Genomic DNA, 27001 nt, shown 5'->3' with positions numbered 1-27001 from the left:
GAGAGAAAGCCCCTTATCCTTGTCCAGTCCTTTCCCTATAAAATGCAAAATCCTGGCTCTTAAGAAGGTGCTTTTCATTGGTTTTAGTGAGGGAAAGGCTTAGTTTGTTCAGTTGTAAACAGAGTAGTAGTTAGTGATACTAAAATAATGTAAAATCTGAAGTTTCAATTAAAGAATGTGAAATGGCTTTAAAACCAGAACAATTGCTCATTTTTAAGAGCTGCGATGGATAAGTGTTCATGGTAGCTCTCTGATAGGAGTTTATTTTGAGTAAATCACTTGGAAGTGTTTCAGTTGTTTAGCACAATCTTTCTTGAGTGTTGACAGTTGTTTTCACATACTGGAATATGGGAATAACTTCACAGGTAATATTAAGTTATTTATTCCTTGAATCTTGTAGGAGGAGATGAAGATTTTCTCCTTCTTCAATTTAGCATTATGATCAACCCCGGTCTGCTTCCAGTTTTTGTATGAGGACCATATCCTTGCCAGATTTTGTGATCAAGGAGTCAAATCCTGTTGCTGCATTAAAAAGACCAAAAGGGAAGTTGTATATATTTACAACCTTTGCCTGGCAACTTAAAGTCACCATTACATGTAGTATTAGGGCAGGTGTTAGGCATTGTGTTTTTCCATCATGAGGCTAACACCTCTCTCCTGTATTTGTAATAGCCATCAAAATGTCTCAGAGAAGTCTAATCTTATTTTTAAAAATACAATGAAGTAACTTTAAATTATTGGTGCATTCACCAGAAAACTCCATAACAAAGTATGGAGAAGGAGCTGGAAACAAGTGACCCAGGAATAGCTGCCCTCAAATGGCCTCGGTAGTGTCCTGTCCTTTGGCTTTTGTCAAAGGGGGTGGCGTAAGGCACCAAGAACAACCTATTGCTCTAGCTGCATCTTCCTCCGCCCCTTGTACTCTCAGGACAACGAGGTTTTGTTCGCATTTCAAACACTCTCATATTTCTTACTACCAAGTCAAGTGAAGGACAGAGGGGAAAGGTTTGCTTTCTAAACAAAAGTCTGAGAAGATGGAAGTATTGAGATGCAAGTGTTTAAGTACATAGTCACAATATGTATTTGCTGACACTGGCAGAATCTCTTCTCTGTAGACAAAGGTATGTATACTTATCACTAAATTATCTAAATTGTATTTATGTTATTTTCAATCACCTAGATAGGTACAAGCAAATCCATTTTGAATTTTTGTATGTTTAATAAGTGCACAATAATTCAAGCATTATTTTTAGTCACAACAAAAACTTTAAACATCTCTTAGGGGAAAAAAATCCTAGGATGCTAAAATGCCAAGAAAATACTCTGGAAGAGTGAAGCATGTGTGATGTTGCATCACACATTTAATGATTTATGCCTTGGAAATTCCTAGAATTTCACAGAATTGGTAAATTTACAATGCAAAACTTGTGTGTGGTTTTGGGTCTTTAACGATGTAATGTGGGATACTTTAGCAATACTGTTCAAATTCTCTAAACATTTAAAACATAAAAGTGCTAGAAGATACACCAATACAAAGAAATTAATATGTTCTTAATAATGTTTTCTATACATGTGGGAAGAATAAGGAAGTACATGATGCTGAGCTTACTAGCCCTGAGCTGGTAATTGTAATGGGCACTGCAGGAATAAGTTGGCTGTTTCTGCTCTCTTAAACAGTTCTGTTTCTGACAGCTTCTGATGTTACCAGTCAGTTTGAGATTGCTTCAGATTTCTCAAACACTGTCTGAGTGGTTATTATGTTTAGTATGTTGCAAATGACAAAAGCATGAAAAAAATAAAATGCAGTACCACATTTGAGAACCATTACTTAATTCTGGATTCCTCTGGCAATGTAGTTACAGATTCAACACCTCGTTCCTGCCCCCCAAATAGTTATTTGATGCTTTCTAAATCCTTCCTTTCCTATTCCTTCTATGCTGTGAAATCCAAAGATCACGTTTTAATGCTCTGCTTCAGCTGGTCTTTGGCAGAAAATTCATGTGGCCTCTTGACATTTGCCACTTGACCTGATGACAAATATTTCAGTGACGTGGCAGCTTTGCCACACATGAAATCCTTTGCCTGTTGTTTATCTCAGAGGTGTTAGTGGTGAATGCTTTTCCTAAAAAAAGAGATTAGCTAAAAGTTTGGAACAGTTAGGGCAGGTCACCTCTTACCACAGGTAGGTTATGTGTTGCTAGAAATAGGAGATAATTCCATGCTTCTCCCATGTTATTGTGAACCAACTTTGCTTCCTTGCTTCCAAGCAACAAAATTACAGCATGTCTTTAAATTACACGGTTTTCTGTGTCTTAAGGTGATTTTTTTTTTTTTCCTTTTTTTTTAATAGAAGTCTTGGTAAAATGCTTTGCCTCTCAAATTTTGAGCTCACCCCTTCTGCTTCTCTTGTTTAGGAATTTAATCCTAAAGACAGCCTTGCCTTTGTTGAATAGTGTTTGTAGAAGACCTGTTCTATAGAGAAATAGGGGGTGGTGTGCAGTAGGAGTTAAAAAAAGTGGATTCCATGCACTTGTTAGCATTTAAATCATTGAACTGCACTATTTGTAAGTTTCCCAGTCCTTAAAAACTAATGTAGTATTTTCTTCACCCGCAGTTTTTAGGAAGATGAGCTTGTTAAACTCAATATTCTTGAAATTCTCAGATGAAGGTTATGCTTGTGGTCCCTATTGCTATTAAGCTATTGCTTTGGTTACTGTTCAGTGAGGACTCAAACTGTGTTTACTTATCAGGGTCAGTGTGCTGAATCTGTCTTTCCTAAAGAATTGTAATTAACCACAAGCAACTATGTTAGGAATCTCAACAACAATGTGGTGTCAATCAGACCGATAATTGCTTACTTATGAAGCTTTCTCACTGTTTATGCTGTGCTTTTGTATGATATGGTGGTTTCTACCCAACCCTAAAATGAACCATTTCTAGGGCAGTTACTTAAAGCCATTTAGGTTTTTTTGTATTTTAAATTGGTCCTCTTACAGTTATTAGCTCAGAAAGCACACAAATGTGGGAAAAACTGAAAAACTAAAAATAATGATTACTTTAGGATAATTTTATAATCTGTTCATGTTGGTATACTTTGACAGCTATACAAGTGGATATAGAGGGGCCATTTTTTCATCAATAGCAATTTATTATCTGCTTCTGCAGTCTAGAGCTTGGAAAATACTGTGTCCATAAGCTCACAAAACGGGAAAAAGCTGACTTGAATTCCCATGTTTCTTTTCTTTCTGCTGCGCTTCTTTGAAAGGACACCTTTGTAGGCCAAGCAAACAGACATCACAGGACTCTTAATTTTTTGACTTACAAATTGTGATTGTAATTCATCCTCTGTTCTGCTTTGCCAGAGAGATTCTACTCTGGTTTATACCAGAAGAGTGTCAATTAACTCAAAGGACTTACCATAATGTATTTAGTCTTCAAAGACCTTTAAAAGCGTTCAGTGGTTATAAATCTGCTACAGCATTTTAGGGTTAGGATGATAAAACAACGTGTGAATTGAGCTGTAAAATTGTTGGACACTTGTGCAGCCAGCTTCCTTAAAGTTAATGGTATTGAACTAGTTCTCTGTTTCTCTTGTGAATTTTTTCATGTGGTCTGCAGTTGCAAATCTGTAACTTGTTCAGGAAGCATTCTCTGCCAAATGTTTGTACTGTGTTATTCTTTAGCCATTTTAACACTTTCGATTCCACAACTGATGATAGTAAATACACTTTGGAAGGTTGTGGTGGTTTTTGTTTGTTTGGAGCTTTTTTTTTTTTTTTCCTTTCTTTATGGTTTGAGTCACTCATTTCCAACCTGTGGTAAACAAAGATGATGGTCCTGTGGAGGTTTTTCAGTATTCTGACCTGATCATAAGTTAGCATACAGCTTCCAAAATGTTGGGGTTTTTTAAAGTGATATATATATCTTATTTTTTTAAAGTCACAGAAACTTTCTGGTTCTGTAAACTCATGACTCCTTTAGAATCAATGCTCAGGTATATTCATGACTTCAGCCTTCCCGCTCTGCACACATTATGTATAAAGACTAGTCAGCAGAGCTGGAGGTACTCCTGCCTAAGTAAGCTAGCCTTAATGGTGTTAGGCCTAAATGAGAGTACAAGGTTTTGAAGCAAAAATAGTTGAACATGAAAAGAATCTGTTGTCACTTACAGATGGTTTTCCTCACACGCACACCTGTCCCCCCCCCCAAAAAAACCCCAACACCTGAACACACACACGCTGTAACGTTCAACTCCAGCACTAAAACTCTGAAGTGTGCCATGCTGAAGTTACAAATGACCTTAGAAATTCTTACATAAACAGTGATATGAAGTCTGAAAACCACCACCACTATCCAGATAAATATACATTAAATACTTGCTTGTCAGAAATAACCGTTGCATTAACATTCTGGCACTTTGAGTAGCAGCGAGAGAAGGTTCAAACTTACACTGCATACTGCCAAAGGCTGTTGCAAACAAGTTAGTCAAATAATACTGAAATGCCATTGTGCACATACACATCTTTTCTCTAGTGATAAGTGAGAATGCCAAGGGAATATATGAATTTTGTATGTCCTCTTGTACTTTGCTCAACAGAGTGATGTATCTTGGAAGACAGGGCTCTGCGGAAAGGGTGGATGCTGAAATATTCTGCTTGACTAGAAAATTTGTTGGGCAGAGAAAGGAGAAACCAGCAAATGAACACTGATGAGCAACTACTTGCTGCTGAAGTATTGTTTCCTCCTGCATGTGAGGAACCCTCACAGAGGAGCTTTCTCCCTCCTTCTCCCCCTAAATTCTAGTGAACTCTAGAATATGCTGTTACATAAGTTGGATTTATTTATCAATTTACACATGTAACTGAAACGTGTGATGAATTTGATGAAGGAAGACCTAGTGACATTGTTACCCTTCTGCAGGGTTTATTCCAGTCCACTGATTTTTAGCACACAAGTACCGGCTCAGTTAAATCCCCGAAGTCAGATGCATCCATGCCCTTTATGAAAATGTACAGAACATGGAAAACAGCAAGAGCTCTCTGTTTCACTGAATTGTGTATATTTTCCTTTAAGGGACAGGCATTCTAAAAATACTTGAAGTACATAAGTTACTAATAGCTTTCAGATTCCTAAGATTGCTTTTAAAAATTTGCAAATTCTATTTATGCTAACACGGAGTATAATTTTTTCTTCTTTCTTTACTAGATGCTTCACACATTAGGTTTCAAGTGCCATGTATAGCCTATGGGTGTATAGCCTCTGGCTGCATATTTAAAGATTTTCCTATAAATTATTTAGTGGTAGAATATTCTAAGCACCTCTCCTGTTTGTGTTTATGCGCAGTCATATTTTGTGAAATAAGCATGGGAATGGATTCCACTGTTGTGTGAACTAAGTCCATAATAACTCACACATGTAATGCTTCAGATTTGATTAACCTCAAGATGAAATAGGAACTGCTTTTGGTTGATCTTAGTGTGCTTCTGCTGTGTATGGTATTAGAAGCTTCAATGTGGCATGTATGAAATCCAGACTTGGTAAGGTTGTCTTACAGGCAACCTCATACCTAACCATTATACCTAAATGTAAGGGCTTGTATGCTTTTCTCTTACCTTTTATAATGTTCTGTCTGGTGCACTTGAATGTCTTGATTATCGATGTGAGTATTCAATCCTATTTAGTTCTTATATAGACTCAAAGGCATCTTGTGGCTGTATTCTACAGCATAATTATGGGTTGTCAGAGTTTTAGAAAATCTATTTTCTAATATCTGATACTGTCTGAAAGCCTACTGCATCCCAACTTAGGAAAGTGTTAGCTGCAACTGTGGTTTTCCTCTGAAGATGTCTTCTACCTTGTAGCACCTTTTCACCCCTCTCATTTAGTAGTTGTTGAAAAAATAAGCTGGGTTCAGTGCGTGTTTGCCAATCCCAGCAGCCTGTACAGCACCTATTTTAGAGACATGCTAAGGATACTGACGTGATTTGCAAACTCAGAGCTGAGTTTCCATGTTTTCAGAAAGAATTTGCTTATTCAAACATGTTTAGCAGCTGTATTTCCAAGAAACAAACAAAGGGAATGATGTATTGAAGGGCACTGATCTATAAAAGTGTCCAGAACAATTGTTTTCTTCCCAGGTCCTGTAATGGGAGCTTGTAAGGCTGTTTTGGTGCCTCCCCAGAAACTGTACTTTTTCACCTCACTGGATTATGAGAAAAAACCCTAAATGTCTCCTGCAGCTGGTGTGTCACAGGGTTCATCTTGATCCCTGCAGAATCCAGCCTATAAAATACACCAGCATGTTGTGTCTCAGACATCCTGCTGACACTACTCTGCTTATCTAATCTTACTAATATTGACATATGACTGCTTCTCCTTTATTCTGTGGTAACCCTTGTTCTTTAGATACATACAATTTGGTGCAGATATGTCAATACGATCTGAGCTTGTAGCTTTCAGACTCCCCTGGGTTCCTCCAGTGGATTTAAAGGTCATCATCAGGTAAGAGGTCACTATTAAGCACATTCCTACAAAACAAGAACTGTTCCTTCAATGATTTTGAGACTTAAAGGTTGGGTTTTAGAACAATAGAAAATTTGAATTTCAAAGTGTGTTTGCAAGACTTGAGGAGAATAGCTGAAATGTTTCACTTTGAATTTGTAAATGTAAAAATCCGTTTACAATGCTACAGTTCAAAACACGGCTACCTTCAACAATAACTCCAAACTGCTGAACTTCCCTCTCTTTACAAAATGAAGTTTAACTGATAAGAATATGTAGTGTCTTCAAACCCACACCCCCACCCCCAAAATTGCAAAAGACCTGTATTTTGGCTTACAAGAATGCTGGAGAGGGACTCTTCATCAGGGACTGTAGTGACAGGACAAGAAGTAATGGGTTTAAACTTAAACAGGGAAGTTCAGGCTGGATGTAAGGAAGAAGTTATTTGCTAGGAGAGCCGTGAGGCACTGGAACAGTTTGCCAGGAGAAGTGGTAAATGCTCCATCCCTGGCAGTGTTCAAGGCCAGGCTGGACAGAGCCTTGGGTGACACGGTCCAGGGTGAGGTGTTCCTGCCCAGGACAGGGGGTTGGAACTGGATGATGTTAAGGTGCTTTCCAGCCTTAACCATTCTATGATTTTTTTGCTTCCCCAGAAGATGACTCTGCTGTATTTGAGCAATGTGAAGATGAATACTGCTCTCTTTTAAGAGAGTTTATTACTTCCTATCTCTGCGCACCTATCTTGGGTACTTTGAGTCATGACCCACAGCTCTTGCAGGCTGGCCCAGCTCTCCAGGCACTCTCTCACTTCATACCATTCAAGGCCATAGCCCAACAGATACTAGATTTGTAAGTTAGAAGCCTGTTTACCAAAAGAAAATTACAGATGGCCCTAGGCCAAAACTTCAGATTCAAAACAACTTTAAGCTTTGACAGTAGAAACATGACCTCATAATCTTGATTCTATGCTAACAAAGTGTCAGTGGAATTTTATTAAGCTTATTTTTCTAATGAGCAGCTATGAACTGAAGGTAATTATTTCATCTGCTTATCTCTATTAAAGACAACTCCTGTTGTGGTTTAAGATCCTTAAATATCTCTATATATTAGTACTTGGACATGTAAGCAGTGAAGATTTTTGTCTGATTATTTTATTATAGAGATTTTATTTTAAAGATACTTGCTTAAGCAATATTTAGTCCTAAGGAGCAAATGGATCATATTTCTTCTCAGAAGCAGTGTATTTTAGAGTTTCACAGAGAGAGCTAATGAACTGGCTAGTGGAGGGTTGTAGAACAAGTAATACCTCTTGCTGGGTGAAATCAATTGCATAATGTTAACCTTTTGCAGGAGCCAAGCTTCTCAGGGTAGTAAACAATACACAAATGGTACCAATGGCGCAGACTCAGAAAAGAAGCAAGTTATGATTGATTTACCGTAGTAATGCCATTATACCTCTCATACTTTGAGGTCCATGCCCCTAGCTCACTATTAAACTATTAAAATTAGAGTCAAACTCTTTTGTAAAACTTGAGATCCCACTTTTTCATTTGAATGATCCCACTATATCAGTACAAGGCTCTTTGGCCAATATGCGTTAAAGGAAACGTTCCTTTTAATTCTGTAGTTTCAGAAACTCTTCTACTATGACATATATTGTAATATTTTTAGTGTCATTCTATGAACCCAAGCTTTCAAAAATAAGTCAACATCTGTGGATCAATGAGATTCAGGCTTTTTTTATCTTCAGATTTTTAAGCTAAACAGCATGTGTTTTATTTGGCTTCTGTGCTTTTGAGTCTTCACAGTACCCTTTGACAGTGTTCCTATAGCTCCAATCCCTGAATTCCCTTTCAGTATTTGTGAGAACACAGAATTGAGAAGTGCAACATTCCTGAGCTGGCAATATTTAAAACTGAGTATCTTACCATGCTATTAATCTGCTGTTTATTTGCATGTGAGGCTTTGGAAGTTAAAATACAGTGGCTGTGAGCATTTGAGACTGCGTAGCCAAGATAAAAATGACCCAAGAGAACTGCTGGGAATTCACTTACCATAATGAAGAGAATTACTTGGGGAAAATACATGAAAAAAGGTGTCAGTCCAATATTTTTAGATATTTACCTAGGTACTTGCCCTAGAAATATCCACTGCTATATGTCATTTCATTCAGGGGTGTTTAGTTACAGGATATCATTTTTTAATCCTATTTAAGTAGTTAATCCAGCTAGGAGTTGAGAGAAAAAGGGTGCAATACAAGAATACAAGGGAGGGGTGTGTCTATTTTGGAATGTACTGCCAAATGATAGAATTATAATATGATTGCTATTTTCAAGTAGATTTATTTCAATTGGCTTGAATGACAATAAGCAGAGAGGGTTCTTCTGACTTTGAGATAAGTAAATAACACATATGACTACAAATCCTGTTAGCTTTGATGTAATTAGCTACAGCTTCACTGAATTTCCAAAGAGAAACCCACTTCAGAGAGGATTTGGCCCTTTAGAAGATTGGAGGAGCTGATTGTGTATTGTCTTGCCTGCTGTCCGTCACCATCTGGTGCGCTGGCACCTTGTGCTAGTTGAAATGTGACTGTAACACCATACAGGTGTAAGAAAAGCAGGAAACAAAACAATAGTGAATCAGGACCGTGAAGTGCTGTTGGGACATACTTGGTTTACAGTGTACAAACAGATTGTTCTTTCAGTTTGAGAAGGAGAATTTGGCTCTGTTAGTATTTGGCTAAGTTTTATCAGACTTTACAGGAACAAAATCAGACTTCCTGATTGGGTCTGTACATCACAAGAATATACACGAAGTCTTCAAGTGCTATATACATGATTTGAAAGGTACACAACCTCTGGTCTAACTGTTAGTACACCTTTCTAGTTCTTGAGGTCTTTTTTCGGTAACAGTATAGAAACTTTTTCTTTTAAACTAGAGCAGTGTGAATGAGTCACTCCTTGAGGAAAAATTTTGGCTGTCTCTCGGAAATAGAGCAGGATTTTCATACTGCAGAGGATTGGCAACAGAGAATAATTCTTAATGGAATTGTACAGGAATTCCTTGAACTTTTTGGCACTATGCAAGTATAGGCCTAAGAACTAACGCAAATATGAGTTTGTTTAATTACACTTATTTAAATAATCATTTATTTCTGCTACTGATAAAAAGGAAGTCTTAAAATAATCAATTTTGAGATTAACACTTTGGCCTTGAACAACAGAGCACTGACAAATCTTTCTGATGCAACCAGCAACCTGTTTTGATTTACCTGTTTTAACCAATTTGCAGTTGTTTCTAATTTATCTACTGGTCATGAGGCACTTTTCAAATTTAGACATTAAAATTTGAGGATGCTTTCAATAATTGGCTGTTACTAGAGCTGTGTTTAGAAACAGACGCACTGAAGAAAAGGTGCAGGTTCTGCTACTGATACTGCTGCCTGGGAAACGCTGTGATTCCCTCAGCAGCAAAGGAAATCTGGTGTTGATTTCCCTGGAAGTGACCCAAAATGCACATGGAAAAGGAGAGGTGGGTAGGGTGGAGCAGCTTCTGCCCCAGGGTACCGTCATTTGGAATGTACTGCAGCTAAATTGTGCCAGGGCTCTTTAGCTGCCACCAACCAAGTATGAGGAAAGAGTGAAAGTATATTAGCTATTTGAGCTCTAATTCAGAAAGAGTAACAGGTTTTCCAGTATGACTGTAGCTCTCTAGATATTTAATTCCCCCCTTTTCACACCCATCCCTCTATTAGTGGGTTATGCTGCTGGCATTTTTTTTTTTCCTGCTAGATTCATTTTGCATCTTGGAATGGAAGTTGTTTATGAAGAATTTATCCAAACGAGTTTTGCTGCTTGTGAAGTATCTTTAACCATGGCTCCTTCTTTCCTGCTGTTACCCAGACTGCTTGGCACACACAGTAAAAAATTACAGTTTCAGAAAATTCGGAATTGGGGACAGTGTCTCAGCTCATGTAATTCAGCACAGTTCCACAGAGGTGTAAATTAGAATCTGTTAAAAAGCCATACCTCTAAAAATATGCTGTCTCTGCCCACTACAGGGATACATAAGAAATTTTGTAACAGGTGATTACAGAATAACTTGTTAGTAGTACAAATCTCTCCTGAGGTGGAGCTGCTAATACATGGCTGCTGTCCTGAAGCATGAGGATTTTTATCTAAACAACTTGAGTGATAGCCCCCAGGAATATAGTCCTGTGACCAGTCACAATTTTCTCTGTTAAAAAGCATCCATGAAACAACATGGGGTTTTTGGTGCTTTAAACCTTCCTAAAAAGGTAGGCGAGGCACAAATCCATGTCTCAACCAGCAGGAGCGAGGGGGGCCTTAGAGAAGCGAGTTGCCTAACTGCTGCCAACTGAATGGCTCATTCCAAGGTCCAGGTGCCTCGACTGTGGAGATACTGTTGACGAGGTGTGTACCTGCCTGTGGGCCTGGCCTGGGTCTGGACCTTGGCCTCGACTGTCCCATCTGGTGTTTGTGGGTCAGGGCATGTGGGCGCGGGGTCTCACCTGGCGGAGGGGGCTCGGCAGGTACCTCTGGAAGCAGCCCTTGGGGCGGCACGGGAAGGGCTGTGTGCCGCCGTGGATGTGTCCGGTGGTTGTGTGACCCTTGGCCTCGGCGGCAGGGCTGGCAGCAACCGGGAGTTTTGCAGCCTCCCCCTTTGCGCCATGTGCGTGGGGTCATCTCCGGACAGCCCCGTGCGCCCTTCTGCCCTGACGCAGGTCCCTGGGGACGGTGAGCAGCCGCGGCGGGGACCGAAAAGCGGGACGGGCCCTTGGGGACTCCCGCAGGGGCGGGGGGGGATCGCGGCGGCGCCCGGCGCCCGCCCTATCTCGTCTCCCCACTACGCCCCCCGGGGAGGGGCCGGGCCGGGCGGGCGCCGCTCCCGCCCCGCGGAGCCCTGGGCTGGTGGGCGGTGCGGAGGGCTGCGCCGTGCTGCGCTCCCAGCGACACTCGTCGTGTCCCGCGGGGCCGGAGATGCTCCCAACGGACGCCTTCGCCGACGATGTGCTGCGCGTCTTCGGGGCCAACCGCAGCCTGTCGGCCGCGCAGCTCTCCGCGCTGCTGCACCGGCTGGGCGCTGCGCCGGTCCTGGGCGCCGTGCTGCCGCTCACCCACCTGCACCACAACCAGGTACCGCGGGGGAGCCGGGCTTGTTCGGGTGCTGCTTCGGCTCCGCGGCCGCGGTGAGGGCTGGGCTGGAAACGGACGTCCAGGAACCAGGGCGCTCAGCCGGGAGGGCACCGCCGTAGGTTCTTGAAGCTGGTCGCCGTCGTGTTTCCTCGCGTTGAAGCGGGGAAGGAGGGAGGGAGCAGGTATCTCCCGGGGCGCTGGGCCCGGGTTTCGGGCAACGGCAGCGGTCCGCTGTGGGACCAGCGTGCGGCAGGGGAGAACTGCCCCATCCATCAGTGCGGTGCTGCCGTGCGGGGCTGCCTCTGGGATTAGCACTACCTCTTCACTGTTCAGCGCTTAAACTGGCAGTTTTCCTGTGTAAATAGCATCTGGAGAACAGCAAAAAAGTATATGAGAGTTGTAGAAGCAAATCTTCAGGACTTGTTAAAATACAGTTGTAATGTGATAGCACAAACTTGATTATAGGCAGGTCTGCTTGTGTGAAGAAACTTTCAGAAGTGTTCACATCTTTCAGCTGAGTGCAAAGTGTACACCCGTTAATTAATCTACTAAAAGCTGTTGAAAATTGTTTAATTTACTGACTAAATATCACTGGAATATTACTTTTCATAAAAATATTTTACTCTGTTTAGTGTCTCCATACAAAACTCAGACCTCACTGCTGCTTTTAAAGTCCGTGTAATTTCATATCATATTTCATTTCATCTTAGACTGTTTTCTTGAAGGAGATTCTTGAGGCTGGTGGAGATTTCCATATGCTCAGGGGACATGAAGTCAGTCACAAAAACGAAAGGAAAGCAAAAATGACTGTTTGCTCTGGTTTGGTTCCACTGCTTAAGAAGCAGCAGAGACATGATTCTAGGGACCATGACAAAATTGTTTTACATTTGGAGTAGTATCTCTTTTGCTTGTTCTGTAAGGGAGACAAACCTTGCATAGCTCCCTTCATTTAAGAAAGAGGGTAATTCTGATGTCTTCTGGTGTCTAAAACTTATGTGAGGTTTACTTGGGAGTTAATGCCACTGAAATCAATGTAGTATTCAGTATAAGCATGGCAATATTTGCCAGAGTCACTGCTTTCAAATCTCACAAATTGAACACTGTTCCAACGCAGCGTATTATAAACATAAACATTCCCCACCACACATGCTAAATACAAGTTTGCAGTGTTGAATATGGCTATGAAAAGGAGCTTTCTTTCAAAGGGCATAGAAATGGGTTGATTATTCAGTTCTTCAAGTTTTCTCTGTGTAAATGCACGTAGGCCTCGTACACAGGCTTTGGCACAGGTTACAGAGGAAAAAAAAACCTAATACTTTCTTATGACTGTAAATGTGTGTTCCTCATCAGTCATTTGAAGTTTAACTGAGACATTTTTTTACAGTCCTGTGCTAGTTGTGTCCATTTTGAACAGTATCTAGGGCACCATGCTGAAATGTGTATACTTTTTTCTGCTGAGTTACTTGTATTCTTTTTTAAAATTGGCCTTACAGCTGCTCTATCAGCCAGTACCATTTAAGCAAGTGCATTTTACCTCCTGGCTTTTGATGCCTCATAGATGCTAGGTGTATCAATGACTTGGGGCAAGTGGTGCATGCAAAAGAATACTCATACAAAGTAAATCATACATGATCATTTTCAAACTCTTAATGCTCACAAGTTGATAATTTAGAGTATCTGCTGGTTATGACAGAAGACACAAAGTGGCCTAATCTTTGTGTGTTGGAAGACAGCAGATGTCTAAGCTTTACCGATTCTCTGTGAGGGAAAGTAAATGCCTCTGGAGAGTGATTCAGGTCTTTCTCAGGCAGGCTGAATCCATTCAGGCTGCATAAATATCTGACTGTAGGAGGAAACAAGGTTTATCTTAGACTTTCAGTTCTTAACTTCAGTGTCCAGAGCTAGTGGGATGACTCCCAGGCCTTTCTTCCAATCAAGATAACACACCCCTGCTCTATCAGAGAGTCCCTTATCCAAGCCTGAAGTAATTTTTAGTGGAGAGCTGTCTGTAAGGGACAGGTGATACAGCACTTCAAAAACTTGTAGGAAGGAACAATCTGTGTACATTTCATCCCAGAATTAGTGTTTAGTTTTAATGTTTTGTTCATAACAATTCTGGTAAGCCTGTTAATCTCACAAGAGAAGATCCACCAGAAGCTGATCCATTTTCTTACAGATAGGAGTCTGGATGTGTAAGTCAGAAGAAGATGAATGCTTGATTTCTCTTTTCCTTTGATACCAGGTTGACTTGAAAAGATAAAGGAGAAGAAAAAATTATTTAATTTGTTGATGATGGTGTTTGAGCATGTGCTTGTGTAGGCATTTACGGTAATGTATGTCCTATGATGTCTACGAAGACGTTAATTTTTTTTCTGTAAAAGACAAAGAAAACGGGTGTTTTTTGAGCACTGTCTTGGAATGCTTGAACTGTCTTCAATTGCTTATGATTTTGGTCTCTTTTTTTTTTTTTTTCTTCATGCACTTCCATAATTCTGTTTAGATTTTCTTTGCTCTTCATTTCTTTCTGTTATCACCTTCTCTTAATCTATAAACTGACATCCTGTCCGAGAAATAAGTAGTAACTGACCAGACTCAAATACTGTTCACTGCTGTTTTTTCACATTTGACTGTGAGATTCCAACACATTTTAATCCTACTAATAGGGATAAATTAGCAATTTCAGTATAATAGATGATGGCATGTTTACTCACTCTTTATTTTACTTTATTAGGAAGATTTAAAAACGTGAAACTATATTTGATCTTCTATGATTGAGTTCATTGTAGTATGATAGCAATACACATGTGTACTGAAGGATTAAATTACATGCTTAAAAGCTTTGGTCAAAAAATACATGGAAGATAAATGGACATTGGAAAGAAAGCTTCTTAACATCACCTTTATTTTGTGCTTTGTCGTAATCAGTAAGCGCTAAAATCATGCTCCAATTTCCTTCTTTGAGTTTTCTAAATCTATGTTTATGCCAGTCTAGATGTTATGCCTGAATACTATGTCTTAATGTAATGCATTTTAATTATTAAACAAAATATTTGGACAAAATGAAGTTAAAATCTTTATTTATATTCATGAACAGATATAATTAATTTTTACCTCAAAAGGAGTCTGATGTTTCCTGGCCAGTGAGAAGATAAATAGGCTTAGTTGTTCTATCCTGTAAATGGCTTATTTCTACAATATCTTCAGCAAATTTCAGCATTCATGGGCAGTTTTCAGCTCCCAGCATGAACAGGTGCCTTGAATACATTGAGGTGTGTGTAAAATCCCTACAGCACAGAAATGCAAACCAACTTCATCTGGTTTGACTCTTTCTCATGGGGTGCTGCTGCTTGAAGGCATGATTGTCTCCTACCGTCCAGTTCTTACCTGTGCTGAGTGACAAAAAGGCCCTCACCACATCAGCATTAGATACTTTAATTTGTTACAAGTAAGTTGAGGAAGATATAGTCATATGTCTCTATTTTGCCTGATCCAGGGCTCAGGCTAAGTAAAAAAAAAAAAAAAAAAAAGAGTAAAAATGCTGGTCAGGTAGGTATTCACTGCATTCTTTGCTGTTGCTATTGTGTGACCCACTGCTCAGCTCTGGTGTGGGGTAGGCTAGTGTTTAATCTGGCAAGATCAAGAAACTGCAGTCCAGGTTGCTGTTGGGTATCTTGTATCTTTAGTACTTCACATGTGGAATGCTACAGATAAAACAAAGGTAGAACAAAGATAAGAAAATGACCGAAGATCAGAAAAGGGACTGAAGCATTTACAAGATGGCTGGTACTGTAGCATTTTTTGTTAATTTTCCAGATAGAGGTCCTCTCTGCATTACCTTTGTCACAGCATATGTCCCATTCTTTCCTTCAGAGGGTGTGGTGAGCTGGCATTTGCTTTATTTAACTATACAGGTGTAACGAGATTCTAGATAATTGGGTGTCACTTTATTTCATTTACCATGTTAAAAAACCCCAACTCATATTGGTCAATCATTTTTGGGAGAGCCTTGCCAGGAGAAAAGTGAACGTCTGTTTGAATAACCCAGTTGACAGCTTATTTTTTTAGCCTGAATAGTTTGTTTAAATTGTACTAATTTAAGTCCTCTCCAGTTTTGATGAAAGCATTTTTTAAATTATTTTTTTAACAGTTCAGGGACACGATCAGTTATGGCGTATCTTTTTTGCAATTGTTTATTAAACTCTGGGTGACAGTCACATTATGGCCAGTTCCCTTACCTAACAGGCCTACTGGATAGCAGGGGGCAAACATGATGGTAGTCGTGGTGAGCCAGGATGTCATTCTCAGTCCCCTGTTCCACGAGGCTAAATTTCCTTATGTTTTTACAGCAGTGTGGCTGTCTTAATGTATTTATCCTCCAAAGATAAATGCAGTTTTGCAGTGTGCAAACATGAGTTGCTCCAATCCAAAGCTTCCAATAGATTTAATCTTTTAATTAATCCTTTAATTGTGCCAGTGAACTCATGCAAACTTGCTTTTTAGCTCTTGGATGTATGTAGGAGTTTACTGTGAGGATGAGGTGACTTATAACAATGAATCATTTATAGGAATCATTATCCTATGGGTTTGTCCCTGGTCAAAATAATGACAGTAGTTAAATAAAATGCTGTTTCTCATCTTCATATAAAAGAGCTCTTGTCTGGTGGTATTTCTTACTCGTTTGTTTGTATCTAGCCAAAGTTACAAGTCTCAAGTTTACTAATTCATGCTGTGTCTGATTTATTTTCTCTCCATAATCTGTTTTTCTACCTACAACATGATTTGGATTTTTGTGAACTAATAGTAATGCTAATATATTAGTATTTTAAAATACTAGTAATCCATTCTGTATTTCTAGGACTGAGATAGTTAAAGGTGCTTTCTTTTAGAGACAGTTATGTTTCAAATTCTCAGCTCCTACAGGCTTCTTCTTTTAAGGGCTTTTCATTGTAGACTTCCAGAAATGGCTCTATGAGCCAGTAATACAAGAAGCACCATATAGGAACTATTCCTCTAAACCACGAATATCCTCTCTTTGTTTCATTGGACATATTAGCCATTTATTTTGCATTAATCCATAATGCAGAGTTAACAGTAAAATGATTAGGCACATAACCAGTTTAGAAAGCTCCACAGGTATTGGGCTGTTAAAGACTGTCTCTCGAGTGATGATTTCTCTGTGTACTACTTCCATTCAGATTAAATGGACCAATGTGTTTGAAAGCAAAAAACCCACCATTTTCTGTTATCAAGGTATATTTATTTTATATGCGATACTTTGACATTAGCATTGATATTGGAAAGAGAAAAGTATATGTACATTGCTTGTATATCTTTGAGTCTTCAAGGTCTCATGGTCTTAACAAAACTTAAGTTTAAGTTCAAGCATGTACTTGAGTGTTCTGCTAGACTGGGTTGTTAAAGAGGAAGCGCAGAAACATCCTGGATATCATTTACCTGGAGTCACTTGAATTGGCCTGCATGTTCTCTTCCTCCAAGCTGAATCAGAAATAGTCACATTCAAATGATGTGTGCATGCCTTCACCTTTTGGACAGTATTAGAAGAATATGCATTAATGGAAGTGGAAGCAGCTCTGTTGAAGTATATTACTTGCAGTTGCTTTGGTTTATCTCTAGAAGGAATTTGCTTTACGAATAATAATCTTGAGTTATTGGAGAAGTGTTGTGGAATCTGAAGGCTAGCAAAACTGAAAAGAGCAAAGAGTGACCATTTGTTTTTTTATTTTGATAAGACTTCCAATGCTTTACTTTTGCAACCACACTGAGATTTGCTACAGGGAGACTTATGCTCTATATTAGATATCCAGATAGAAGTGAAAAAGTTGACTTTTTTTTTTTTTTTTGTCTTGAGACTCAACCTCTGTATGTGTTTGTGGTACAGCAGAAAGCCAAATCACTTTTGTTTACACTCAAAAAAGAACATTTTTCTGTATCGATCATTGTAGAAAATAATGAATGCGAATAAATGGAAAGTGTGAGATGACAGACTTCAGCAGTAGAGAACATTTCATACTAAAAATACTATTTTTTTCTGTAAAGGTATATTTTAAGATACTTCATGGTTTGTCATTTATCTTTTTGATTGAAAGTAACAAATAGAGCAACTAGCCTTGCTCCTGGCCTGGTTTAATACTAAGTACATTTATCCTTGGCCCCTTAGATACTGAAGGCAAAGTGGAGATCTCGTTCGAGTATGGGACGGTTTTACAAAACAATGTTTGCTGTTAACAATTATTGCTATAAAATGAATGAAAAATTATAAATGCTACTAATGTTTAGACCATTTTTAAACGCTAATTTGGGGAGATAAGAAGTGTATTTTGTAAAGTAGATATGGACTCTTACATGAATAAGCAGTCACTGAATTACCAATCATTTTCTGACATAATTCTGTCACTGATACTTTAACTGTATCTAGTCTGCTCTTATATGTAATCATTTTGTTGTTACACAAGGTTCTAATTTCTTCGAGCTATTCCTCCAAATATATTGCAAGGTTTAACTGTCCTGGTTCATAGGGCATAAGATTTGCAAATGTCTATTTAAAACACGTTTTGTTGATTTGTGATTTATCTTAAAACACTTCAAATTGCTTCTGCTTCACATTAAGCAATCAGAGTGGTTTTATGCACAATGTACAAACAGTGTGTACGTTTCCTTGAAAATGTGTCACAGTAGTTTCATGTTGTAATTCTTGGGTTTTTCACTCAATGAATTATTTTTTGGTTTCACATTAATATATTAAGTTGGCAAAATCCTTCTTTTTGTTCCAGTGCTTGACTGGTGAGGAAATTTTTTCTTTGCATGGGATACCGAACAACAGTCTCATATCAAATTCAAGCTTCTCTACGATATGTCCTGCTGTTTTGCAACAGCTCATTTTTCACCCGTGTGATGATCAGGAAAACTTTGTGGATACATCTAAACCACATTCTTTACAAGGTTAGTTAATATTAATTGCATTTGTATTGCTACTGAGGTGGGGTTTTCTTAGGGGAATAGCAAGCATTTGTCTATATGTAATAGGAGTATCCTGTTTAGGAGGATATAGTTGTAAAGTGGGAACATGAAATACTGTTTCAGGTCAATAAATTATCTAAACAAATATCCTCTCTTGACAGTGACCTACTCAAAATGTTCTAGAGAAGGGTGAAAGAAACAAGTAGCTTGTTGTGGAATAACTTACCTCTTAAAGGAAGAGTCCTTGTAACTTGTTTTATTTGGGTAATGGTTTGTGCCGTGAAGCATGAGGACTCTCAGTAGTAGCTGGTTAAAAGGAGAGAAGATGGGAGTACAGAAGGGAAGTTTGTGCAGGTGATATGCAGTGGGAAATTGGACTTATTGGGATGTGTATGCATCAAAGCAACTCAAGGTAAAATATTTAGGGGACTGCTTTCAAGTGGAATAATTTGCAGGTGGGAGTCATGACATCAAGGGAGCCAGTGACTGTTTTACTGAGAAAAAATACTCATATCCTTTCCAAACTCTTGATTCCTGCTTTCATTTCATCTTCTGTGCTGCCCCTTGCGCGTGGAACATCATCACATGGCTGAGTAACCTTTTTTCTTTTTTTCTTACTATTATTTCAGTACTTGCTGTGCACAGAACTGTACAGTGCAGTAAAAAGTGTAGGACAGGGAAGATTCAGCTGATTAATGAAGTCACTTGTTGCACTGATAAGGATCAAATAGGTAATGGCCCGTTTTGACTATTTATTTGACTCAGTATTCCAAATAAATTTATTATTCCAAGGGAGTCAGCTGAAATAAAGTTAAAAGTTAGGATCTTGGATGAGCAGGTGCCTAATGTCAGTATTTATGAGAGGAGTTACAGCAGTATTTTTCATAAATTTTTGTAACTTTTGAAATATTAGTATTAATAACATTCTGATTAATCTAAGTGATGATATTTATTAAGAATCACAGATCATTACTAAAACTTAGCTGTGTCAGTGAATAATTAGAATTACATTTGATTAATCACTGAAACCATGGCATCAATTTACCATGGTGGTTCTAGGTGGCTTGTACCATATGAGGGCACATATTGTCAAGAAGTCCATAATATCTGCACTGGAGGGTAGGATCTGTCTTTCTCCGTTTTTTTGTTTTGGTCTGTTTTAAGTAGGTTGTACATGGAAAGCTTGACCTATAGTTAACCTTAGCTGTTTAGACCATCCCTCTTGTTTTCCTTTTATCCTACCAGTTCAGAAGCTATGTCCAGAAGGCAGATAAGCAAGGCAGTCTTATCCCTGCCCCTCCCTTGGCTGCAGTGTAAGAAATCTGCAAGGCCTATGGTTAGGGTATTTCAAAACCACAAGTGACACAATGACACAATAGTGGTACCTATTTGGAAGGGGGATGCACAGAAAGGCTCAGTGCCAAATGCAGGTATCGATTTACGCACCCCCCCACCCTATCACAAAATGAGTTTTATTGTGACAGCGTTGAGACGAGCTGATTTCAGTTGCTGTCCATGAAGCAAAATCCTCTATGCATGTTTCCAGCTGTGCTTATGTGAATTTTCTGCCCAGGGACTCCCACACACTTAATGGTGCTCTGTCTTCCAAAATACAAATGGACAAGACATACAGAAGAAATTAGCACAATAAGCTTTATCGGGCAGCTACATACAATAAAAGAATAGTGCTACTGAAGCAGAGTAGAAGTTGAAATGCAGCATCGAGCATGTCTTTTTCCTTGCGGTCTGTATAGCTCATGTCTAACCTAGCTGACCTTGGGGGCACACTCATGTCCTTCCACTTCTTGCTTCTCTGAAGGATAATGGGGGAGGAATATAGAGCTACACGAAATAGCTGGAAATGCACAGTAGTGTTCCATCTGTTGAAGTTCTGTGCTCTCTGCTTGGCTTCTTCAGAAAGTTATTCATACCCTTATTTCCTCTACTTCCCAGGAAAGGGCTAAGGAAGAGCCTGAGCCTGCCTCAAGAAGGCCCAGAGTAGAAATCTCACTTCTTATAAGGCACAGTGCTGAGCACTGGTGTTCTAAGGACGGTACCTTACTTTCACTCCTGCCATTTTGCTTTTTGGGTTTCTGGTGGCTTTGGGTATATTGGTTGTCTCTTTGTTGGGGCTACAGTTCTAGAGACAGAAAGAATAATGGGAGTTGGCTAAGGCTGATTCTGCCACCACTGTCTGGGGAAGAGAGTCTGCGTCCTAAGCAAAATGCTCTGCTCTGATACAAAAAGTCAGACTAACCAGCTTTGAGATGCGTGGCCTTAGCTTAGTGTGGATGGAGCCCCAATGAATAAAACCACTTTTAAGACAGTGGTGCCTACGTGATATTGTGAAATACAGTCCGTAATGCAGGAACTTTTGCAACATTAGTTGTCTTGGAATTTTATCAACCTCTCCACCCCCATTCCCTATTTGTGGTATTTTTCTTGAAGTACCAGTTCCTGTACTTGTGTAATTATGACGTAATACTGTCGGGTTTTTTTTTTCCTTTCCAATTACACTTCAAGTCTTTTTCAACTCAAAGAAAAGCTTGACGCAAAGCCCAGGAGCACCTTCCTGAAGAACATATAAGAAAGATCTTAGATTTATTTTATTCCTTTAAAAATTTCATTAGTTTAAATTAGTCCCCATATTGCTGAGGCTTATTGCAGTGAAATGCCTAGGATGGATAATACTTAATTTATTCTTTCATTAAGGTTATTTAATTGCTTATTTTAATTCCTCCTTAGTCTTCCACTTCGGGTGAGTAAATCAGCACCAGAACATCAATATGTAAAATCCTAAGTTCTTTGGGCTGTTCAGATCTAAGGGATACTATATCCCAGTGTATTAGAATATGTGCCTACTTGTGAGCATGGGTCCATTAATACGTTATGAGACATCTCCCATTGCATTAAGCATACAAAATGGTGACAGTTGTATCACTTATAACATGTGCTCCAAGTGTCCCAGTATGTTTTGCTATTCTGAACAATGAGTACCAGCATGAAAGTTAGACCATTTGTTAGTGAAACTATAATATTGTGAAAACTTGTCTCCCAATTTTGCAGTAACCTGGTTTTTTGTGCTTGGTTTTAAGCTCCATTCTTGTATCGTTTTTATCATCCACCAATCTACACACACCATTTGTAAATTTATCCTCTTTTGTTGTAAAAGGTAATTAGTACTGGGTCTTTTAATTATAATTTTTGAAACTTGTTCTAATTTCCTGTGTCTGATAAAGTAATTCAGGCAAGTGCACCATGCACTTCATAGCTGATAAATGAGGTTTTTATTTTCTAACTCAGTTTAAAATTGTGCTTCCATAGTAATCCCAGACTGTAAACAGTGGTTTGTGACTCATGATGGCATTGGAAGACTGTGTGTTTATTATAGATTTGACTTCAAAAAGATATTTACAAGCTTAATTAGCATTTATTTTAATGGAAATTAATCTCCTGTATAGCTTAGTGAATCTACCCATATCTAGTTGTGTGGTTTTCCCTCTCTCTGTCTCTCTCAACAACGGCAACTGAATGTTTGAACTGGCATAATTTACCTCTTGCAAATACTTTAAATGTTCCTGATGCTTTCTGTTCTTGACATAATATAAAATTCATTGCATATAAAGATTGTGACACTTTGCAAACAAAGCGGTCATCCCAGTTGCAGGTGAGGAATCTAGCTTAGCGTGTTTGCCAATTGTGTTGCAGGAAAGTTAAGCTGCAGATGGTAATCAGATTTGTTAGTTTCTGCTATGCAGAAAGGAATTTATGGTAACTTCTCCACATACGTATTGTAAAACAGTGTCACAACTTTCTGGATTATATCAACCTGTTCTCATATAACCTACATTGTGTTGACTTTGACTGTTATTTGTAGTTAATTTTTATGGATGAACCTATTGTCCTTGTGGTTAAGTTTGTGGTTCTGTGGCATCACTTAAGGCAGCATTGTAGACCTCTTCACTGCAACCTTTAAAGCTTTTTGCTGTACTCACAGAGGTCATAGAATGGTTTGGGTTGGAAGGCACTTTAAAGGGTGTTAGGAACAGAAAGTCGCCACCTCAGGATGATTTGAAGGAGTCATCCTTTATCAGGAAAGATGTTTTGGATCTAGTACAGCCAAGATGGCAGGCTTTGTATCTTGGAGTTCCTTAAATGGCAATTGGATCTAACCCTGGGACTAGTAAGAATTTTTGTCTTATGTCTATGCTATAGCCATCTGGACTATTGGCCTATTGATCTAAGCCTTAATTTTTACTTTTCTGACTGTAGAGAGACCTGATTTATACTAGCAGCAGATAGGCTGTTCCAGATCTTACACTAGCACAGTTTCCATTTTTAATATGGTAGTCCTGGACAATGTTTCCAGTTATTTCCTTTCTGCAGGTATGTATCTTAAGTATCTATGCATTTGTGAAGTATAATTTCAATAAGGGAACCACTCTCCTTCCTAATTCCATGTCAATTTAACTGTTAGAAAAATTGCAAACAGCCTGAAGTGGGTGTTATACTAAAATATATTATATTTCTCCTTGTTTGTCCACAGTTTGGGGATTTGGGTTCCTGGCTGTGACTATCATTAACTTGGCATCACTTCTAGGACTGATTTTAACTCCCCTATTAAAGAAGTCATATTTTCCCAAGGTTTTAACCTACTTTGTGGGATTGGCCATTGGTACTCTCTTTTCTAATGCAATTTTCCAGCTCATTCCAGAGGTAAGCAAGGGGAATCATTTAGTTTTCATACTAGTTTCTAAAGGTATTAATTTTAGAAGCGTGATGCAGTGGGGTTCTGTGTTGGGGTTACAGTCTCCAAGGAGTTGTTGGTGGGGTTTGGTACCATCTCTTTCTGGCTGCGTGAGCAAAGCCATGAAGATCTATGTCTAGTTGTACCATGGGAAAGACCAAGGGCTATTCTGCCTCTAGGCAGACAGAGAAATGCACTGGATAAAATTCTAGTGAATCTTAATGGGCTACAGGGTAGACCCTCCTTGTCTTGTATTTTACGACTACGTTCTGCATGTAAGGTTCTACTGAACTAAAACACTGTTAACATTTAATCCAAGTTAAAAAAAAAATCTAAAAAGATCAGGAGCTTTCATAATTTCAGCCCCATGGAAACTCATGGTCAGTAGAGAGACAGTCTGTATTTTAGCAGAGTATCTGTGTGTGTATGGCGTTTGTTTTTCTGTAAATGTACTAAGATTGCACACTAATTTGCATTGGTTTTTTCTTCACTGTTAGGCATTTGGATTTGACCCAAAAGTAGATAACTACATTGAGAAAGCAATTGCTGTGTTTGGTGGATTCTATATTCTCTTCTTTGTGGAAAGGATTCTTAAAGTCATATTGAAGATCTATAACCAGGTAATGAAGCGTATCACTAACTGAACAAGCCTTGCTTTAAGTACCTGTCATATTTTGAGATACTTGATAGTTTAATAAAATGTGGGGGTTTTTCCATTTTACCTGAGGAATTCAGCCTTACTGTGTATTCTGACATAACTGTTTAAAATCCATATGGATAGGGGAAGCAATCTCACTTTTTTGAGGGAGTTACAAGCAGAGCTGGGAATAGAATCCAGATGTGACTGTGGTCTGCTGCCACTGACATATGCTCCAGTTGCTCTCAACTGCCAAGTCATTGCTGTGCTAGCTAAACACATCAGAAAAAAGTGGAAATATGTAAGAGCTGGAGTGAATGGAGTCTGCCCCTGGAGCTCCCTTTTGGCAGGAGAAATCAATCCCTAATCCCTCCCAAACTTGCTGGTGTTGAAGATTCTGAAGATTAACTGTCCCTCATTTGTAATAACTGCACCCCAAAAAAAAAATAAAGAATTTGTTGCCCTTTATTTTTGGGAACAGTTGGCAAAGACTGAAAAGGTCTATTTGACAAGCGGCCATGAATAACTAGCAAATGTTTGTCACTTATGATCTCGTGTTGGGCTTGGGAGGTTCTGTATAAAGGTATAAAAGTAAAAAATCCCCATGTATATTCTGATGAGCTGAAAGTAAGAGATACATTAGGAACTTAGATACCTTTGGAGTTCATTTAAATATTTAAATGTTTACTGCTGCCCATTTAAACATTTGCTTGGTGTTGAAAGCAAACCATCATGAATATGATGCCCCCACTTTTTCTTTTTTTGGTCTCTATTTTCTTATGTTTGTTACTTTGCTTTTGTTTCAATTAGCTACCTACTTACTTATTTGTCACCTAGGCTGGCCATAATGACTCTGAAAACAGCGGACAGAATCGTTCTCAGGAGAAGACTAACCCACCCAAACCACTGTCATCCAGCAATGGGGGGACATGTTATGCAAATTCAGCCGTCATAGAGAGCAATGGAAATCTTGGTTTTGACAGCATCAGTGTGGTCTCGGCACAGGTGTGAAAATTGTATCTATGTATTTGTTTTATCCCTGCCAATTTTATAAGCACATCTGAGGGGATAGTTAATATAAATTTTTATTACTTTTGTCAAACTTTTGTACACTAATAGCTTATGCCTTGCTTTAGCCCTGTGAAAGAAAGTGTGGGGTTTTGGGCAAGCTTGCAAAAGCTGAATAATGCATTCAATTTGTAGCCAACAAAAAGAGCTAATTAGTATCAGTGTCAGGGTGGGTAGGACAGAGATATATTTAATCAGATAATTCAGTGAATTTTGATTTTTTTTGTTGTTGTTACTGTTTTACTTATAAGAGTGGTATTGTTTTGCTATATAAAAGTGATAGTGTGTTTCAGTGTTTCATGATCCATATTGTGTTCCTGACTATGTAAAACCATAAGTGTGAGAACATGATTCCTCTGAATCAATGATTAATAAGGAAAACCAATACCGTACGTAACTTCTATGCGGTATATTGTGAACACTGCTTGTGCTACTCCAGTATACTGTGGGAATTATGGAGTTAATATGCTGAGACAGAAGCCATTCCTCCTGGTTTAAGTTTCATTCTTTCAGATTTGTTCTTTTTATTTCTCTTTGTTTGTTTTCATACTACAAATATGAGTTCCTTCTCTCTGAGAAGAAAATGGAAGCAGGAAAGGAAAGTTGGTGTGCTGCTTTGCTCTTTTCCAGTACACGGAGGAGCAGCACCATCTCTTATTTAAAAAAAATAAAACTACATAGAAACAGTTTTCTGATGGTAAGGCAGATCTTTTCATAGTAGTGATTTCTGGTTTACCACCCATGTTCTTTAGCCAGCAAGTTGTTTGTGGGGAGCAGTGAGGAGCAGGAGAAGAAGCCAGAGGCAGGCCCGAACAGCCAGGAGAGAATCTGAGAGTTCTGCATTGACCCTGTAGGCTCCCAGGGCATTTGATGCACACAGTTTAAAGTAGCAAAACTGTACTTGTCCTTCCTGTAGAAATGTCATGAAACATGGTGGATACTGGGCATTTTAAAAACTGGGAGAAACATACTTAATAATTAAAATTTCATGGGCACCAAGAGGGAATTAGTATTATGAGTGTCCCTAAACTGTATGTTGTAGATTTATAAAACAACCCACTCTCTATGGTATGGGTGGTGTTTTTCCGCTCTGTTTACCAGAAGTTTTATCTGGATCTATTCCATTATTACATTTTGGTTAGCCATCTGCTTATGTGTAACGTATACATAACAAAATCATACCATATATTTTAATAATAAAATGTAACCATATAGCATTTATTTCTAGCAACTAGTTTAGTTGAAGTGCTCGTGAAATAAGGTATTGTAGGCGCCCCAAGATACTTTGTGGATCATACATCTCCTTTTACGTGCAGTCTTGACTTTTAAGAACTTAAAATTCCACAAAGGTTCTTCTTCTCTGCTTATTGTTCTTACCAAAAAAATTGTACTTCCCATTTTTTCTTTCTCTCTGTTTCTCCAAAGTCAAGGAGAGAATATGTTGTATTAAAACCTCCTGAAACTTACAGGGTGAAATTCACTCTGGAGCCAGGGCTGGCTGCAAGGAAAGCCCAATGGGCAGATAGCCCCCTGCTGATACTGGAGGTAGCAACAAAAAGCCATTATTACTTTTCCTTCTCCAGGCAGGTTCAGAGAGGCGAGGTGGGCTTCAAAGTCATTAGGAGGCAGGGGAGCGCCAATGTGGCTGAAGGGTTTTGGGGCAGGTAGCGTAGTGCCATGAGGGTAGGTACACATTCAAGTTTACAAGCATTTGGTATTTATGAAGGAACCATTTGGCATAAGTGAACACATACCTAATAGAATTTAATGTGTCCTTGTAATCTAAAGCTTATTAAAGAGGGCAAACACAACTGGAAATCATCATGTAGGCTTTAAGGAGGGAGTTTGAAGTCCAATTGTGCTGAAGTGTATTAATTGTCTTCAGCCGTGGGGATCTAGCCATATTCTCTC

At 38.9% G+C, this 27001-nt stretch overlaps 1 protein-coding gene across 3 annotated transcripts in view; it reads left to right on the top strand.

Moving 5' to 3' along the window:
- The first annotated feature begins 11455 nt into the window (after window positions 1-11455).
- SLC39A8 (solute carrier family 39 member 8) overlaps window positions 11456-27001 on the top strand; it is a 28732-nt gene continuing 13186 nt past the window's right edge. For all 3 annotated transcript variants that reach the window (XR_003992264.1, XM_030492162.1, XM_030492160.1), the window contains exons 1-5: window positions 11456-11660; window positions 18452-18620; window positions 23185-23354; window positions 23883-24005; window positions 24860-25027. Coding sequence is in view for 2 of the 3 variants with exons in the window: in XM_030492162.1 (XP_030348022.1) it covers window positions 11505-11660; window positions 18452-18620; window positions 23185-23354; window positions 23883-24005; window positions 24860-25027 (786 nt within the window). In the remaining variant the exon portion in view is untranslated. The remainder of the gene's footprint in view (window positions 11661-18451; window positions 18621-23184; window positions 23355-23882; window positions 24006-24859; window positions 25028-27001) is intronic.

Source organism: Strigops habroptila, chromosome 7, assembly GCF_004027225.2.
Source record: "Strigops habroptila isolate Jane chromosome 7, bStrHab1.2.pri, whole genome shotgun sequence".
Lineage (NCBI taxonomy): Eukaryota > Metazoa > Chordata > Aves > Psittaciformes > Psittacidae > Strigops > Strigops habroptila.
Note: the sequence above shows the minus strand (reverse complement) of the source record. Positions and strands in the feature narration are given on the sequence as shown.